Source organism: Hemiscyllium ocellatum, chromosome 7, assembly GCF_020745735.1.
Source record: "Hemiscyllium ocellatum isolate sHemOce1 chromosome 7, sHemOce1.pat.X.cur, whole genome shotgun sequence".
Classification (NCBI taxonomy): Eukaryota; Metazoa; Chordata; class Chondrichthyes; order Orectolobiformes; family Hemiscylliidae; genus Hemiscyllium; species Hemiscyllium ocellatum.
Window position 1 is genome coordinate 89,637,524 of NC_083407.1, and position 19,667 is coordinate 89,657,190.

At 40.5% G+C, this 19,667-nt stretch overlaps 1 protein-coding gene across 5 annotated transcripts in view; it reads left to right on the plus strand.

The window, feature by feature from the left end:
- Window positions 1–19,667, plus strand: part of pikfyve (phosphoinositide kinase, FYVE finger containing) — a 154,231-nt gene that overhangs the window by 46,749 nt on the left and 87,815 nt on the right. For all 5 annotated transcript variants that reach the window (XM_060827485.1, XM_060827484.1, XM_060827486.1 and 2 more), the window contains exon 6: window positions 6,980–7,187. In XM_060827485.1, the coding sequence (XP_060683468.1) occupies window positions 6,980–7,187 (208 nt within the window). The remainder of the gene's footprint in view (window positions 1–6,979; window positions 7,188–19,667) is intronic.

The window sequence follows — 19,667 nt, forward strand, 5'->3', positions numbered from 1 at the left end:
GTCAAGAAATAAGTTAGGTTAAGAGTTATCTTACTGTATCTTACTATGTTATGCTGTTTGTCAGATATACTTGTGTAGAAATTGATTTTTTTTTAAATTCAGCTCATAATTTAGGCCACCTCATAATTTTGATTCTTTTATACAGTAACATTTTTGAAAAATTTTTGCAATGGAACAGATTAAAATGAACAATACTTTATTTATTTAAAAATGTAGACATATATACATTTCATCCAATATAATATTAATATACACTGTAATGAATCAACTGCAATACTTCACATTGTAGTTCTTCAATCATCTGAATTAGGTACAAGATCAGGACACTCAGCTTTTCAAGCCTGCTCCTCCATTCAATAATATCATGGCTGATCTGATTACTTCATGTTTCTGTCTACCCCCCCATAAATTTCACCCCTTCCTTATCAAAATCTATCTACCTCTGCCTTAAAAAAATAATTAAGGGCTCAGTTTCTATTGCCTTTTTGAAGAAGAAAGTTTCAACTCTCATGCCTCTGAGAAAATACTTCTCATCGCTGGCTTAAATGGGTGACGTCTAGTTTTAGTTTCTGGCAACAAGAAGAAATGTCCTTTCCAGGTGCAGTCTGACAAGACCCCTCAGGATTTTGTATATTTCCATCAAGTTATTTTTACTTTCTCTAAATGTCAGTGGATGCAGGCAGATCCTGACCAGCTTCCCTCATCAGAAAAACTGACTAATCCAGTTATTAGTCTAGTAAATCTTCTCTGAACTGCTTCCAGTGCATTTACATCATTCCTAATTAGACCAGTACTGTACACAGTAATCCAGCTGTGATTTCACCAGTGCCCTGTATAACTGAAACATAATCTCCCCTTTTGTGTATTCAATTCCCCTTGCAACAATCTATAAATATATATTAGCTTTCCCAATTGCTTGCCGTCTTTACTTCGTAACTCTTTGTGATTCATGAATGCTCGCATCCCTCTGCATTCGAAAACACTACAATCGCTATCTGATTCACCAAACAATTTGTCCCTATGGTTTGATTATATATCCTGTGGATTTTCCTCACCTTCATCCTCCGCATTAATTGTGTTATGACCAGATCCCGTGCAGGGTTCCCCAAGTTGCTGTGGTTCCTGATTTCAAATTGTCAAGCTTCCAGGTGAAGAGAAATTAACTGGGCATTGTCTTCCCATCTTTACTAAGCAGATTTGCAGCCCTCAGTGTATGAGAGTCAGAGAGTCATAGAGATGTACAGCATGGAAACAGACTCTTCGGTTCAACCCGTCCATGCCAACCAGATATCCCAATCCAATCTAGTCCCACCTGCCAGCACCCGGCCCATATCCCTCCAAACCCTTCCTATTCATATACCCATCCAGATGCCTTTTAAATGTTGCAATTGTACCAGCCTCCACCACTTCCTCTGGCAGCTCATTCCATACATGTACCACTCTGTGTGAAACAGTTGCCCCTGAGGTCTCTTATATCTTTCCCCTCTCACCCTAAACATATGCCCTCTAGTTCTGGATTCCCCAACCCCAGGGAAAAGACTTTGCCTATTTACCCTATCCATGCCCCTCATAATTTCGTAAACCTCTATAAAGTCACCCCTCAGTCTCCGACGCTCCTTTACTCACAACATAAAGTGGTTTTACGACTATGATTTTCACAACACACATGTTCTTGAACCCAGCTAGTACACACAAGGATCTCAGTCCATTGGAACACATGAGCATCACAGCTCACGAACGCACACTAACTCAAGTTGAGCTGACTTTTAATCCCTCACCCTTGTATTCTTGAAGGAGAAAACATGGCTCTTGTCCAGACTTCAGTTTGTTCTCCAACAACATTCAGAATTGGAGAAGATTCTCAAGACATTATAGTTCAGCTTGTTGTGTTTTTCTCGCCTTTTATGTCCTCTTCTTTGAAGCTTCATTAACGTGTTATTTTTGCATGAAGTGGTTCTCGGTGACCATGTCTGTAGTAAATGCTGGTTGCTAGAAGAACTCTGGCTCAGAGCTGATGGCCTGGACTCTGAGCTTCAAACATTGTGACATCAGGGAGGGGGAGAGTTACTTGGATGCTGAATTTCAGGAGATAGTCATACCTCTTAGACTGACTAACCTGAATTTGGCCAGTGGTCAGGGACAGGAGGGAGTGGTTGTGAGTGAGGCAGGTAGAGGAATTCAGGGGTAGAGTTGCTGGAGCCTCAATCCCTGACCTTGTCCAGCGGGTTCAAGAGTTTTGCTCCTTGTGTGGACTGGAATGGGGACTGCAGGGAGGATGAGCCGACTGATCGCAGCAGCATGGTGCAGAGAGCCATTCATGTGCCGTGAGGGTGGGAGCGGGAGCCGGGGTGGGGGTGATGTTGGCAAGAAGAGAAATGTTGCTGTAATTGGGGATGGTGTAGTCAGAGGCATAGACACTGTTCTCTGTGACCAGGATCGAGAGTCCTGAAGGTATCTTTAGGGTGGCACGGTAGCTCACAACACCAGGGACCCAGGTTTGATTCCAGCTTGGGGTGACTGTGTGTGGAGTTTGCACATTCTCCCTGTGTCTGTGTGAGTTTCCTCGCACAGTCTAAAACTGTGGGTCAGGTGAATTGGCCATGCTAAATTGCCAATAGTGTTCAGGGATGTGTAGGTTTGGGTACATTGGTCAGGGATACAAGTCGAATAATAGGGTTGGGGAATGGGTCTGGGTGGATTGCTCTTCGGAAGGTCAGTGTGGACTTGTTGAGTCAAAATGGCCTGTCTCCACACTGTAGGGATGCTATCTCATCTGGGCTGCAGTGGAACATGGAGTGGGATGGTAAAGATGCCATGATCATGGTTCACGTAGGTACCAACGACATAGATAAAGCCTAGACAGAGGTTCTGCTAAGAGAGTATGAATTCCTAGGAGCCAAATTACAAAGTAGGACCAAAAAGTTAGTAATCTCTAGATTATTGACAATAGACAATAGGTGCAGGAGTAGGCCATTCTGCCCTTCGAGCCTACACCACCATTCAATATGATCATGGCTGATCATCCTTAATCAGTATCCTGTTCCTGCCTTATCTCCATAACCCTTGATTCCATTATCCTTGAGAGCTCTATCCAACTCTTTCTTAAATGAATCCAGAGACTGGGTCTCCACTGCCCTCTGGGGCAGAGCATTCCACACAGCCGCCACTCTCTGGGTGAAGAAGATTCTCCTCATCTCTGTCCTAAATGGTCTACCCCGTATTTTTAAGCTGTGTCCTCTGGTTCGGTACTCACCCATCAGCGGAAACATGTTTCTTGCCTCAGAGTGTCCAATCCTTTCACAATCTTATATGTCTCAATCAGATCCCCTCTCAGTCTTCTAAACTCAAGGGTATACAAGCCCAGTCGCTCCAGTCTTTCAGCATAAGGTAGTCCCGCCATTCCAGGAATTGACCTTGTGAACATACGCTGCATTCCCTCAATAGCCAGAATGTCTTTCCTCAAATTTGGAGACCAGAACTGCACAGAATACTCCAGTTGTGGTCTCACCAGGGCCCTGTACAGCTGCAGAAGAACCTCTTTGCTTTTATACTCATCCCTCTTGTTATGAAGGCCAGCGTGCTATTAGCCTTCTTCATTACCTCCTGTACCTACATGCTTACCTTCATTAACTGGTGTACAAGAACACCCAGATCTCTTTGTACTGCCCCTTTACCTAAATTGATTCCATTTAGGTAGTAATCTGCCTTCCTGTCCTTGCCACCAAAGTGGATAACCGTACATTTATCCACATTAAACTGCATCTGCCATGCATCTGTCCACTCACCTAATCTGTCCAGGTCACCCTATAATCTCCTAACATCCTCCTCACATTTCACCCTGCCACCCAGCTTAATATCATCAGCAAATTTGCTAATGTTATTACTAATACCACCTTCTATATCATTGCTTGACCCACAAGCTAATTAGCATATGGTCAATAAAATTAAGCAGGTAAATGCATGGCTCAAAGATTGATGTGGGATACATGGGTCTGAATTCATGGGACATTGTCCCAGTACTGAGGAAGAAGGGACCTGTTCCGAAGGCACGCTCTTCATCTGAACTGTGCTGAGACCAGAGTCCTAGCGAATCCCATAACTGGCTGTTGACAGGGCTTTCAGTGTTTAGATTAGAGTGATGCTGGAAAAGTACAGCAGGTCAGTCAGCATCTGAGGAGCAGGAGAATTGACATTTTGGGCAAAAGCCCTTCATCAAGAAGGCTTTCAACTAAATTAGTGAGGCAGGGAGAAGGGTTTAATTATAGGAGAAATTAGAAAATCCAAATTAAAGGAAGTGGTAAGAATGCAGAACTCAGGAGAGGTTATTAAAATCTCCAGCACAGACACTAATAGGACAGAGCGTATGGAAAGGGTTAGCAATCAAACTTCACACACACTGGACAAACCAACAACAATGAGAAGGGGGACAGTTAATACAGGACAGAATGCACGCAGTATAAGGAACAAGGTAAATGAGCTTGTTGTGCAGATTGAAATTGGCAGATATGACATGTTGGACATCACTGAGACGTGGATGAAAGAGCATCAGGATTGGGAGTGAATGTTCAAGAAGATGCATCCTATCGAAAAGTTAGGTAGATGGGCAGAGGGAGTGGGGTAGCCTTGTTGGTAAGAAATGACATTAAATCAATAGTAAGAAATGAAGTATGGTCAGATCATGTACAATCTGTGTGGGTAGAATTGAGGAAATGCAAAGATTAAAAAAAACTTTGGAGTTATATACAGGCCTCCAAACAGTAACCGGGAGCTGGAGGTGCGAGATACACCAGGAGATAGAAAAGATGTGTAGGAAAGGCACACTTAACAGTGATCATGGGGGATTTCAAAATGCAAGTGGACTGGGAAAATCAGGTTGGTGGTGGATTGCTAGAAAAGGAATTTGTGGAATGTCGACAAAATGAGGCTTTTTGGAGCAGTTTGTAGTGGCACCCACTAGGGAGCAGGCAATACTGGATTTAGTGTTATGCAATGAGACAAACTTGATAAGGGAGCTTAAGGTGAAAGAACTTTAAGGACGCAGTGATCATAATGTAACTGAATTTACTCTGCAATTTGAGAGGGAGAAGATAGAATTAGAGATAGTGGTATTACAGCTGAATAAAGGTAACTACAGAGACATAAGGGAGAAGCTGGGTGGAATTGACTGGGTGAGGAACCTAGCAGGAAAGCCAGCGGAACAACAATGGCTGGATTTTGTGGCAGTAATTCAGGAGTCACAGCAGAGATTCACCCCAAGGAAAAGCAAGTGTAGAAGGAGAATGAGGTAACCATGGTTGACTAGGGAAGTTTTTGTTTTCTGATGGAATAGTCAGTTTGCCTTTTTATGTGCATCTTGTGCATTCCTGCACTACCAATGAATTCTGAAATACCATCTATCTTGGTTTGTCTGGGGCAGCACGGTGGCTCATTGGTTAGCACTGCTGTCTCACAGTGCCAGGGACCGGGTTTGGTTCCACCGGTGTTCCATTTTCCTCCCCAGACCAAAGGTTGATTGGTCATGTTGAATTGCCTTGTAGTGCCCCAGAGATATACAGGCTAGGATTAGCTATGGTAAATGTGGGGTTTATGCAGCTCGGATAGAGGTGTGGGTCTGGGTGGAATGCTCTTTGGAGGGTCAGTACAGAATCAGTGAGCCAAAAGACCCCTATTGCACTGTAGGGATTCTGTGATTCTCTGAGTGAGTTGAATTAATTGGTAATATTTATCCCTGCAATACCAATCATTTTCTGATCATTGTTAACTTTATTTTGCCACATTTTCTCCAGGTAAGGCTATTTATTTAAAATTCCTTTGCTGCTGCACTTAATTTTTCCACATTTATTTTAGTTATCTTTCCCTTATCTCTAATTTTTTTTTTAGAAGCATTAAACTTGCATGCTGAGGTTCTATGTTGTCTATGAATGTTGCAGCTTTTATTTTAATGTGACCCACTTTCATTTTATTCTTTTTTGAAAGCATGACAGTAGATCATGTGGTAGACTTCAGTTTGTTGATTGGCAGTTTTCTGTTAGAATTGGAGAATGAACAATCTAGATTTCCTTATACATTTTAACAAGTGAATTGTAGTAATTGCCTAAGCAATTAATAATCATACCATGGTTTGATCTTTTAAAGAAAAAGACTTCTGCATGAAATATATAGAAAAAGATCAAGTTTTTTGGCAATAAATCATGGGCTTGTAATTTATACAAATATATAAGGTAAATATAAAAATTATGAAAATCCAGTCATTCAAATTGTCATTAATAAGGGGAAGTGGTGGTCTACTGGTATTATCGCTGCACTGTTAATCCAGCGAGGCAGGTAATGTTCTGGGGTCCAAGGTTTGAACCCCCACCATGGTAGCTGGTAGAATTTAAATTCAGCAATTATCTGGAATTAAGAGTCTAATGATGACTATGAATCCATTGGCTGTTAGAAATACCCTTTTGGGAAGGAAGCTGCCATCCTTACCTGGTCTGGCCTACAAACCCACAGCAATGTGGTTGACTCTTAACTGCTTTCTGGACAGGAGTTGGTCTATTCAGCAAGGCCCTCATCCTGTGGAAAGATTTTTTTTGTAAAATTGGTGTTGGTGAAGTTACATATATTTAATTTACAATGTACTGCTGTATGTCGGTGATGTAAAAGGGCTACTGATTTTATCCATGTTCTTCTGCATTTAAATATGAAATATAGTTCATGAAATTCGGTCACTGGTCTATCCTAGATGAGATCAATTTTGCCTGTAATGTGAAACATTTTTCCTGTGTCCAGTTTGGCATAGCTAACAATAACACTTCTTTCAGAAATGCATGCTAATACGTAAAAAGGCCAAATTTCGTCTTAAACTTTGATAATGAATGTCTGTAAGTTTGCCTTTATACTTTTGCATGAGTTGCAGTATTGGTCAATTAACTTTTCCAAATGTATGCATTTAGTAGAAACTATTCTAAAATATTGTCATTTTTCTCTTCAGGTGATCTTCGAGCTTGCACTTACTGTCGTAAAATTGCTTTGAACTATGCACATTCCACAGACAGCAGTTCCATTGGTGAAGATCTAAATGTTTTGACTGACTCAATGTATTCTGTATCCATATTGGATCCAGTGGAACCTAGAACTCCTGTAAGTGGAAGAAAAGTCATCAGAAATATATTTTTGGAAGAGGATCTCGTGTGGCAGAGGTATATATATAAGACATTTCATGTTTGAATTGCCCTTTTACACACAGGATATGGGTTTGCAACCAAGGGTGACTGGTGGAAGTTGCTACAAGAGAAATCGATGTTTATAATACAGAACAACTCCGAGCATGGGGTTCCACAGCACAAATTGGAAATTGCTTTGGCTAGTATGCTGAATGATTTAAGGAGTAGAAAGACATTGATGCAATAGGCATCACATTTCAGGTTAAGGTATATTGTTTGATCAGAATTTTACTTGCCTGTGGCCTGGGTTATTTTCAGTATTTCAATATTTGAAATATTGACGTTCACAATTCTTTGAGGAGAATGGAAAAACATTCCATTCTGGCATTGATAGGCCTTACATCGATCACAGCTCTACAGACATTTTATGGGAAATCCTTTGCAGGATGTTTTGTAGCATTTAAGAACAGAACTGAACTAATTGCAGTTTTTGAGATTTCGGAAAAAATGTTTAATGATACAAAGATTGAGACACACTTTGAAGAAAAACGGTTATTGAAGTCTAGCATGTGCAATGTACAACTTATTATTCTGGCTTTATCTAGGGTACAGACCCTCTGATTTGTATTTTTAAATTCAATGGCAGTAAAATAGTTCAGCTATATTAATAGACAAAAATGTCTATTAATTCACATGGGTAGTTGACATATTTGCCGATTTTTCATATGAAAGATGCTGTCTGTAGTTTCTTGTAGTTATTGCTGTTTACGTAAGGTAAGTAATTTTTATTCATTCAATCAACATCTGTTTTTGGGATTAAAGTTTCCTAACATCCGAAAAGGAACCATATATCAATCTAGAGCCTTGATGAAGTGACCTTCTCCGTACTCATACATAGGTACAGCCTATTTGTTATTTAGTGTTCTTTTCTGTCCTTTGTTGTGATTCTTGCTCTCATCTGGAAAAGATTTTGAGTAAGATATTCTGTGAAGAAGTAATCATCTTCGGATTATTGCTTCACTCCAACCTTTACTTGTCTCGCCATGGTTCTGTATTCCTTGCTGGATCAACAGTGCTTGATTTCTCCAGGACTCCTTATACAGCATTCACCAAAGAGCTCTGGCGGGGATGGGGGGGAGCGGGCAGGGCATAAAACTGGACACATTTAACAGCCCCAGCGTGATTGTGAGTGAACGGACAAGGGAATGTGTAAATGAATAGGTAGCAAGGGTAAGGCAGGGTGGCAGATGTTTATAAATGGGTGAGTGGATAAGTTTATCAAGGGATAGTCAAGTAGGGTGCAGCCTAGTCTGGCAATGGAAACTTGTCAAATCAAGTATTTGCATTGTGGGGCTAGTCAGGCTGGTCTAGCATCTTTTCAATAGTTTTGACAATTGTCCCTGAAATTTTTCAAGTGTCATTTTTTAAATTGAGTTTATATTTGCATTTATAACAAAGCAGTACTTATGAACAAATCAGTGTTGTTTTGACACTACTGGCATTCACTGCATCATTCTTGCTTGCTTCAGCCAATTCAAGACTGCCTCCAGCGTCTGATAAATGCCATCATTGAATTTTACAACCGTGCCTCATGTAATGCAGCATGAAGTAGACCACAGACACGTGTTGATGATATTTGCCAAATGGGGAAGTGCTGTGGTGATGCATTATGAAATGTGCTAAATGAAGGAGTGTTGACCAAACCTTAAGAAAATATTACTTACTTTTTCTGGGGATCAGATGGATGTCATTTTGGAAAGAAGGCAGGCGCACAACTTGTCGATTTATTTAGAGCTTACCTTTAAACCTGTGATTTCTCCTGGGGAGGAAAGAATCCTTCTGTCAGTCTTGAGCTAGGCTTGACTGTGCTAAGACTTTGAACATTGAACATAGAACATAGGACGTTACAGTGCAGTACAGGCCCTTCGGCCCTCGATGTTGCACCGACCTGTGAAATTAATCTGATGCCGATCTAACCTACACCATTCCATTATTATCCATACGTATGTCCAATGCCCATTTAAATGTCCTTAATGCGGTGAGTCTACTACTGTTGCAGGCAGGCCGTTCCACTCCCCTGCTACTCTCTGAGTAAAGCACTCCTCAATTTAAAGCTATGTCCCTCATGTTAGCCTTCACTATCCACCCTATCTAACCCTCTGATTATCGTATATGTCTCAATTAAGTCATCTCTTAACTGTCTTCTCTCCAATGAAAACAGCCTTCGTTCCCTCAGCCTTTCCTCCCAGGCAGCATCCTAGTAAACTGTAATTTGGGAAACCCACATTTGCAGCATGTTTTAAGGATAGCCGTCTTCAGCCAGATAGATTCACGGTAGCCTGACCTGTTTTTCAGTTGGAATCCAACATATTTGAATGCACAATAATTTGTGTATCTTGTTGACTTGTGTCCAGAAGCAAGTCCCACATGTCTGCTAGTGATATCAAGTAACAATCCTGAATCACACAGGCCTGTGCAGCGGATACTCCTTTCGATGCCTAAAATTTGAGCGGTCTTCTATAGAGTTTGTCCCATTCCCCTTTCTGGATTCTCTTGTCTTGAATCATCCAAAATCAGCTTTTATCCTCCTTTCTTCCCAGTCACTGGATTTCCAATTATCAGTCATATTTATACTGATTTGTTTCCTGGGCCCACCCTGAATAGCTTATAGTAAATGCCTCTTATCTCTTGTAACATACATAATGGGCCCACCTCTTGGTGGGGTACAATGCTCCGGGAAATACCACATCTTATACATTGTTTCCAGTGAGCTCATTATCCTTTAAGAATGTGAACAGTAGTTTCAAGTAAAGAGATTAACTCCATTCTGAGTAGCTCAACCTTTTGCCTTGATGTCATAATCTTTCTCGTGCCCTTGACACCATTACATGAAATCTTTGCAAACTCCAAGCAAGTCAGTGCTCTAGACCGGCATTCTCTTGGGTGAGGCTTTAGTCTTATCACCGACATGACATGAATGTGAATTGCTGTTTCTCTTACATTTATGCAAATAAATAATAGGTTTTGTTCTACATAGTCACATTGGGACTGTGCTCCAGGTAATGTGTTTATCCTTGAAGGTATTTAAAAAGATTCAAAAAAATCTATATATTTTAAGTTAACAGCTAATTTCCTTTTGTTGCTGCACTGCTGGAATTCCAAAGATCATTTTATTCACCAGATCGTAGGTGTGTTGATAAGATTGGTGCATGACGTCAATGGAAAGCTAATCCAACCATAAAGTGGAGCCTTCCATTTATGGGAATGGCCAAAACTTGTTTTCACCAGGAGATTTACAATGGCTTCTTCTAAAATTTATTTTTTATTAGATTAGATTCCCAATAGTGTGGAAACAGGCCCTTCGGTCCAACCAGTCTATACAGACCCTTCGAAAGTAACCCATCCAGACCCATTTCCCTCTGACTAATGCACCTAACAATATGGGCAATTTACCTAACCTGCACATCTTTGGACTGTGGAGGGAGTGCCACATCAAAGGTTGTTGTGGAAAATAAAAGCTGAAAGTATAGGGGGTGACATATTGGCTGGGGAACAGGAAGCAGAAAGCTGGGATTAAAAAATGTCTTTTTAAGGCTGGTAAGATGTCACGAGTGGAGTGCCACAGGGTTTGGTGCTGAGGCCTCAACTCTTTACAGTTTATATGAATGATTTGCTTGAAGGATCGATGATCTTGGAGCTACATTTGCTCTTGACACAAAGATAGGTAGGAAAGTGAGTTGTGAAGAGGACATAAAAAACCTATTAAGTGAGTGGGGTAAAGATTTAGTAAATGGGCTACAATCTGAAAAGTGTGAAATTGTCCCTTTTGGCAGGAAGAATGACAAATCTTTTCTAAATGGAGAGAGGATGCAGAGAGATCTGGGTGTCCTTGTGAGTGAATCACAACAGGTTAGTTTGCAGGTACAGCAAGTAATCAGGAAAGCTAATAGAATGTTATGGTTTGTTGTGAGGGGAATTGAATGCAAGAGAAAGGAGGTTACACTTCAATTATACAAGGCATTGGTGAGACCTTTTCTGAAGTAGTGTGGACAGCACTGGTAACCAGTCATGTAGAAGGATATTAATGTATTTGAAGCAGTTCACAGAAGGTTTACAAGACTAATAGTTGGAATAAATAGATTGTTTTGCTTTTTCTCAGAAGATAGTCTAGCCTGTATCCGCTTGATTTTAGAAGAGTCCGAGGTGATTTAATTGAAACATATAAGATCCTGAGGGGACCCAATTAGGTGTATTTTGAAAGTATCTTTTCTCTTGAGGAAGAATAGAGGACTAGGGGGCACAGTTTAAAAATAAATTAAAATATTTTAAAACAGATGAGGAAACGTTTCTTGAGGATTGAGAGTCATTGTAATGCTCTTCTTCAAAAACCAGTGGATGTAGCATCTTTGTTTTTAAGGCAGAGGCATATTCTTGATTATCAAAGGCAAGAAAGATTATTGGATACATGCAGAAATATAAATTGAGGATAAAACCAGATCAGTCATGATATTTTTTTCTTGAATGACAGAACAGACTAGAAGGGCCGAATGGCCTATCCTTGTTCCTTGTCCATATGTAAAATGGAAAACTCCAGAAGCTGTATAGTTTGCCAAATACTTTTCAATCCCAACATAGAAAATGTTGAATGCTTTTCCCCTTTTTTTTTCAAATCATGGGTAATTCAGAAGATTAGGGTAGAGCCAGAGGTTAGCTTCATAGCTGACAATCACACTGCAAGCCATCAAAATCAAGCTGTCAAAGCCACACACAAAAGGTCTTCTGATTCAAGTAGATGGTCAGATCTGACATAGGCTGCAATGCTTCAGATTGCACCTTCTCACAGACTAAACTGATCTAACAGGGTTTCCTAGCAATCTGTTGGACCACCACTGACTTCAATGATGAAAGGCTTTAAAAATTTACAGTCCAAAATTGGAGGGATTTCATGTTTTTATGCCATCACAATGATCTTGTTTCAATGGGATATGATGCACCAGGTGTTCCTTTGTTCCAGGTAGATTAAGGTATGCTGAACCCAGTGGCCTAGATTTTGCTTTAATAATGGTGAGGTCATCAGTGCTTGATATAAATACAGGGTAAATTTGACAGCAATTTTTGGTGTCTACAAAGAAGTAATTAGATACAGGAATGTAAAAATTGCTGTTAAATATATCCTATTCCCTTTGAAGGTGTGATGTTGTGATCCTGACCAATAGACTTCATAATATTTTCTAATCAATCTGTTATTACACACCTCTGGAGCAGGTGAAACTTGAACCTGGGCTGCTTGGCTCAGAGGTGAGGACACAATGATTGTGACAAGAGCTGTCCTCAGTAGTCTTGATGTTGAATTCAATGGAATTGCATGAACCTGGGATAATTGCCTATCAGTTTTGTTCAACAGCTTAAAACATTAGAACTGTTGCATTTAGGTGTGGAGTTTTAATGCCATGGCAAATGATCATTGATGAGCTCACAATTCAAATACATTTTACAAATGTGAATTTTCATTTCCTCAAAAGATATGGGAGCAAAAAAGATTTCTCTTTTAGCTTTTCATCATTTTTCCCCTCTCCAAATTCTGTTCATTATTTTGTTTTATGTGCATGATTTAACACAAATTTATATTGCCTGATTTGTATTTTCCTCATTTGGACTCTGTCTTGAGTCACTTTGATCGGGGTGCAGTTGTTGTACACCCTGTTTAAAAGCGTCTCAAATTTCATGCAGAAGGCAGCATTTTGAAACAGGTGTCAAATTTTCGATATTGGCCTTTGAGAAGATTATGAAGTGTCGGGCCAGTTATCCATGAGGTGAACAACAAAAGTCATTCCTTCACTATTGAGAATAGAATCTGATCTAATAGTGAAAATTGTTATTGTAATTTCATCCTTTTTTTTTACACAAGTGGGAGCCATGAAGTATCATATTCCAACATTTATGTCAGTCATTCCCTGTTGGATGACTTATTTAGACTTAGCAGTTCTTGTATCTGAGGCAAAAGAACAGATGCTCTTCTTTAATGTGCTCAGTTAAAGGTCTTGTGTCACTCACATTCTGTTGTTCAGCTGCAGATCTCTATTGTCAGTCTGACATACCTAGTTCATCTTGGGTCATGTTTTGTCCCAAATCTGATAGAAACCCACTGCATTTCCTCATGTACAGGCTGCAATGTTGGAAATCAAGTGACATGGCTGTATCAGTCAAGCTATCTTTTGCAGATGACAGGTGAAGCTGCAGGCTATTCTGAACTTTTCCTTTCTTTTGATTTTGGATCTCACCAGTGTCTGCCTAGAATCTTTGAAGACATCTAGCACAAAGGTATTCAGTTTCAGTTCTTAACAGGTTTTCAGGTTCCAAGTTTCACAACCATATAATAGACCAAAGGGCATGTTTGCAATGTAGAACCACATGGCAGAGCAGAGAGCATGTTTGCATTGTACAGTGTAAACTTTGTTTTAATGGAAAACTTTGAAATCTGATGTTTTAACAATTTGTTTCTGGACTCCCTGCATATTAGTAGAATTGCCTGGATAGGTGAAGTCTTCTATGATATCAACTTTATTCAGATATTGGTCTGTTGTTTAGTGGTTTCCTGTCCTTTTTTTCCTGTTTGGTTTGTTTCCTTGGTGTTTATGGTGACTTCCACCCTTGGCCTGTTTGTGATGGGTGACATTACTGAAGCCATGCTGACATGAATTCACAAATGGGTGGGGATTAATCTGGTTTTGAACATTTTCAGCATCTCCCCCCCCCCCCCCCCCCCCCCAGGATTAGCTCCTCACTTCTCACATGTAAAGAATGTACAAAATTACATGGACTTCTAATGACCATAGAACCATAGAACTCTAACGCAAATTGACCATTTGACTATGGGCCCAAGTTAGAGAACTGCTTGTTTAGAGAGTATTAAAGTGCATAAAGGGTTAGACTTATTTAGTGATTGCTGTTTGGCAATAGTTAGGGTCAAGACCAAGCTGAAGACGTGGAAGAGATTTGATATCAGTAGGTTCATGTTATTTAAACCTAAAGATGACTTTCAACTTAACTAGATTTACTAACTCTGTATCTGGAACAGTAACTTGGTAGGAAGAATTAAAAGTAGCAGGGTAGAAGTGTCAGGATATCAAGCATCTCTGGAGGAAGTCTGCATCAGTGACCAAATATGGAACTTTTATAGTACAAATGTAGGTACTTCAACATAAAAGCAAAACAGGAAACATTACCCTTCATCAGGTCTATATAATTAAAGAAAGAGGGGTGAAAAGGAATGCTCAAAAAGACAGGAGAAAATGGATCAACAAACAAGCACAGGAATCAGAGGGCCCACCTGTTTGCAATGACATGCGATCGCTGCTTCAAATTAGAAAAAAGGTTGCAGAGAACCTAAAAATAGTTACTGCCAAGATGATACACTCTTTTTGAAAGCTGGAGACAATATCATTGTCGGCAGAACACTTTCAGGAAGTCTTTAACAGACTTATTGTGGCCAACTCAGCCCAAGTCAATATGCCCCCAAATGGTCTCCCAATAAATGTAGAATGACTCACTGAAAATGAGATGACAAAGGCAAGTACTGCACTCAAGATCAGTATATGTCCTAAAATAGTCAAGACAGGCAGCAAAGCAGCTGTTCAGTGGTTATGTTTGCTTTATAACCAGGTCTGGGCATTGATGTTGTTCCCGAAGATGAGTGAATTGCCTGTATCTCCAAAAATCTTACTGAAAATATCTGCTGCTTAGGAAGCAGTCTCTGTCTTGTGGAGAGCAAACATAGACTGGGTAACTGATTTGCAGAATGCTTCCATTCTGGCCATGAGTATGACTCTGACCTTCTAGTCACTTGCCATTTCAATACACCATCCTTCTCCCATGCTAGAGGTTTTTCTTCGGCCTGTTGCAGTGTTTTGAGTGAAGTTCAAGACGAGCTTCTGGAACAGTACTTAGTTTTCCATTTAAGCACTTTAGAGCCTTGAGAGTTCAATATTTGAGTTTGATAATTTCAGACCAGCAACTCTTATCAGTATTGGAGTAGAGTCACTCTTATCAATAGCAACTTAAGATATGTTGCTTTGATCCTTGACATTATTCACAGTGTAATGGGTGGTGAAATTAGAAGAGCATGCAGAATTCAGACCAAGTACCTTCAGTCTAAGTAGATTTTTACACTATGTTGATTGTATGGAACTACCCAGAGTATTAGGATCCCTTGCAGTAAGTATAATTGATTTCACTAAGGCCTTGGATTTCCTACATCGGCTTTTACTCCTTAGTTTTCATATAACATCCCACCAAGGATGATTGCAGTTCTTGAGTAGATCTGAGAATTCCAAATACAGTGTGAAAACATAGGATGTTAGTGACTATTTCCATGTGCTGATTGGCATCAGGCAAAGTTCTTCCTTTCTCCTCTTCTCTTTATTGCTGCCATTGACTTGGTATTAGGCAAGAACTTTCAAAAGCTGAATGGGCGCAGATGTTCGCAGGTAAAGGGATGGCTGGAAAATGGGAAGCCTTCAAAAATGAGATATCGCGAGTCCAGAGAAATTCCTGTTAGGGTGAAAGGAAAGGTTGGGAGGTGTAGGGAATGCTGGATGACTAAAGAAATGGAGGGTTTAGTTAAGAAAACGAAGGAAGCATATGTCAGGAAAGACAGGGTAGATTGAGTGAATCATTAGAAGAGTCTAAAGGCAGTAGGAGTATACTTAAGAGGGAATTCAGGAGGGCAAAAAGGGGACATGAGATAATTTTGGCAAATAGAGTTAAGGAGAATGCAAAGGATTTTTACAAATACATTAAGGACAAAAGGGTAACTAGGGAGTGAATAAGACCCCTCAAAGATCAGCAAGGCGGCATTTATGTAGAGCCGCAGGAGATGTGGAAGATACTAAATGAGTATTTTGCATCAGTATTTACTGTGGACAAGGATATGGAAGATATAGAAAGTAGCAAAATAGATGGTGACATCTTGAAAAATGTCCATATTACAGAGGTGGAAGTGTTGGATGTCTTGAAACACATAAAAGTGGATAAATCCCCAGGACCTGATCAGGTGTACCCTAGAACTTTGTGGGAAGCTAGAGAAATGATTCCTGTGCCTCTTGCTGAGATATTTGTATCATTGATAGTCCAGGTGAGGTGCCAGAAGACTGGAGGTTGGCTAACGTAGTGCCTCTGTTTAAGAAAGGTGGTAAGGACAAGCCAGGGAACTATAGACCAGTGAGCCTGATGTCACTGGTGGGCAAGTTGTTGGAGGGAATCCTGAGGGACAGGATGCACATGTATTTGGAGGGGCAAGGACTGATTAGGGATAGTCCATATGGCTTTGTGCGTGGGAAATCATGTCTCACAAACTTGATTGAGTTTTTTGAAGAAGTAACCAAGAGGATTGATGAGGGCAGAGCGGTAGATGTGATCGATATGAACTTCAGTAAGGCATTCGACAAGGTTCCCATGGGAGACTGATTAGCAAGGTTAGATCCCATAGAATACAGGGAGAACTAGCCATTTGGATACAGAACTGGGTGAAAGACAGAAGACAGAGGGTGATGATAGAGGGTTGTTTTTCAGGCTGGAGGCCTGTGACCAGTAGTGTGCTATAAGGATCAGTGCTGGGTCTACTACTTTTCACCATTTATATAAATGATTTGGATGTGAGCATATGAGGTATAGTTAGAAAGTTTGCAGATGACACCAAAATTGGAGATATCGTGGACAGCGAAGAAGGTTAACTCAGATTACAACGGGATGTTGATCAAATGGGCCAATGGGCTGAGAAGTGGCAGATGGAGTTTAATTCAGATAAATGCGAGGTGCTGCATTTTGGGAAAGCAAATCTTAGCAGGACTTATACACTTAATGGTAAGGTCCTAGGGAGTGTTGCTGAACAAAGAGACCTTGGAGTGTAGGTTCGTAGTTCCTTGAAAGTGGAGTCGCAGGTAGATAGGATAGTGAAGAAGGCATTTGGTATGCTTTCCTTTATTGGTCAGAATATTGAGTACAGGAGTTGGGAGGTAATGTTGCGGCTGTACAGGACATTGGTTAGGCCACTGTTGGAATATTGCGTGCAATTCTGGTCTCCTTCCGATCAGAAAGATATTGTGAAACTTGAAAGGGTTCAGAAAAGATTTACAAGAATGTTGCCAGGGTTGGAGAATTTGAGCTATAGGGAGAGGTTGAATAGGCTAGGGCTGTTTTCCCTGGAGCATCAGAGACTGAGGGGTGACCTTATACAGGTTTACAAACGCCTTCTGAGTAGCTGATCAGGCAGTTCTGTGGTGACTAAGATTTAAGAGAAACAAATGGGAAACTTGTGTTTGATTTGGTGAACGAGAGCCAGTACAGATTTGTGGAAGGGAGATTGGTCAAACACGGGGCTTTTTCATCAGTAATAGATAAGGATCATGAAAGGAATACAGTGGTTGAGTGTATATATTGTAAGAAATCTTTTATTAAATACCACTTAAAAGGCTAACTAACAAAATCAAGGCTCCTGCACTCTGAGGATCAGCGGCTGCTTTGATTTTAAAGAAGAAAGTTTGTACTAAGGAAAGGTGTTCTTCAGACTGAAGTGTCATCTTCCCCAAAGATTAATGCTTGAACTATTTTTCATAATATTCATAATATTCATGAACGACTTGGATATTGAAATACAGAGTAAAACATACAAGCTGGTTTTAAAAAGCATCTATAGGTCAGTGAGGAGAAAAATGATAAGTTAAGACAAATGTAGGTCAATCAGAAAGCAGTAGGAAAAGTGTTTTAATAGGGAGCAAAAAGTTGACAGACCAATCAAACACATATTTTAGTTCTGTTTTCTCAAAGAAGCGCTCAAATGTCCCAAAAATATTGAGGAACACAGAATCTAGTGAGAGAGGGAAACTGAAGGAAATCTGGTATTAGCAGGGAAATGTTGGGGAAATTTGAATGATTTATTGTCACCTGTACTGTACACAACAAAATAGTGAAAAGCTTAAACTGTTGCCATAATCTAGTATCATTTTGAGTAGTTCAAGATATAGCTGAAAGAGAATCCATCTTTGTTCAGTTGCCTCTGTCATGTGTCCTGAGCTGGATGACCAACAACACCTGCATTGCCACCCCTCTGATGGATCCACCCGTGTCAGAGTTGCCACTCTTCAGGCGCCATCTCTTCATCACTGGGCTCACCTCAATGATGGTTCACTGATGCCAGGTCCCATGCGGGGCGAATGTGGGTCCAGCCGTTAGGAGCCCCCAGCTTCGCTGTTGCTACTGCCTCACTGATAACTAGGTGTCCCTGCTCCTGGCCTAGCGCAGCCAAGGGTCCCTGGCTCTGCTTTTGAAAGTCTCAACAATGCCTGGAATCCCCACTCTAGGTATACACAAGCAGGAGTCCCTGACCCTGTTGCCAGGCCAGGTCACTGTTTCACTAAAAGTCCCGCTTTAGCTGCGCTCCTCTGCAATGTCACCTTTGCTACTGACGACAGGAAGACGATGAAGAAAAAAATAGTGAAAAAGAGGTATCAAAGAAGAGAGGAAGCGGCTGGTGTGGAGTGGACGCACCCAGGAGCCCAAGCGTTGCCTACCTTACTGACGCCGTCATCTTGGAAGAATGTAAATTGATGGGATTAAAGGCCATTCAAGGACCTAGGGCCTAATTAATCTATATCCCAGAGTAGTTAAGGAAATAGCTATTAAAAATAATGACAAATGGGTGATCATCTTTCAAGATTTTATCGACTCTGCAACAGCTCTGCTGGATTGTAAGGTAACAAATGTAATACCACTATTTAAAAGAGGAGGTAGAGCCAAAACATGAATTATAGACCAGTTAGCCTGACATCAATAGAACAGAAAATGCTGGAGTTCATTGTAAAAGATTTAACATCAGAGCACATCAGAAAACAGTGGCAGAATCAGAGGAAGTCAGCACGAATTTACGAAAGGGAAAATGTTTGACAAATTCACTGGAATGACTTGAGGTAACTAATAGAGTTGATAAGGGCTGTCAGTGGATGCGGTTTTCTTATACTTTTAGAAGATTTTAGCTAAGCACCTGTGCAAGTGCTTGTAAAATTAAAGTGCATGGGAGGGTAGGTTACTGACATGGATCAAGAGCTGGTTGGCATATATGTAAAAAACTGCGGATGCTGAAAATCTGAAACAAAAACACAAATTGCTGGAACAACTCAGCAAGTCTGGCAGCATCTTTGGAGAGAGAAAGAGTGTTAACGTTTTGAGTCCAGAGATATTATTTTAGTGCGGTTCTGTTTTTAAGAATAAACAAGTCTGTTTCTGGGTGGCAGGCAGTGACTTATGGGGTACTACAGAACTCAATGCTTGGACCCCAGTTATTCACAATATATATTAATGATTTGGATGAGGGAACTAAGTGTAGAATTGCAAAGTTTGCAGGTAGCACAATGCTGGTTAAGGAAGTAATCTGTTAGGACGAGATGCTTCACTATTATTTGAACAAGCTAATGAGTGGACAAATGCATAGTAGATGATAAATGTTAGGTTATCCTCTTTGGT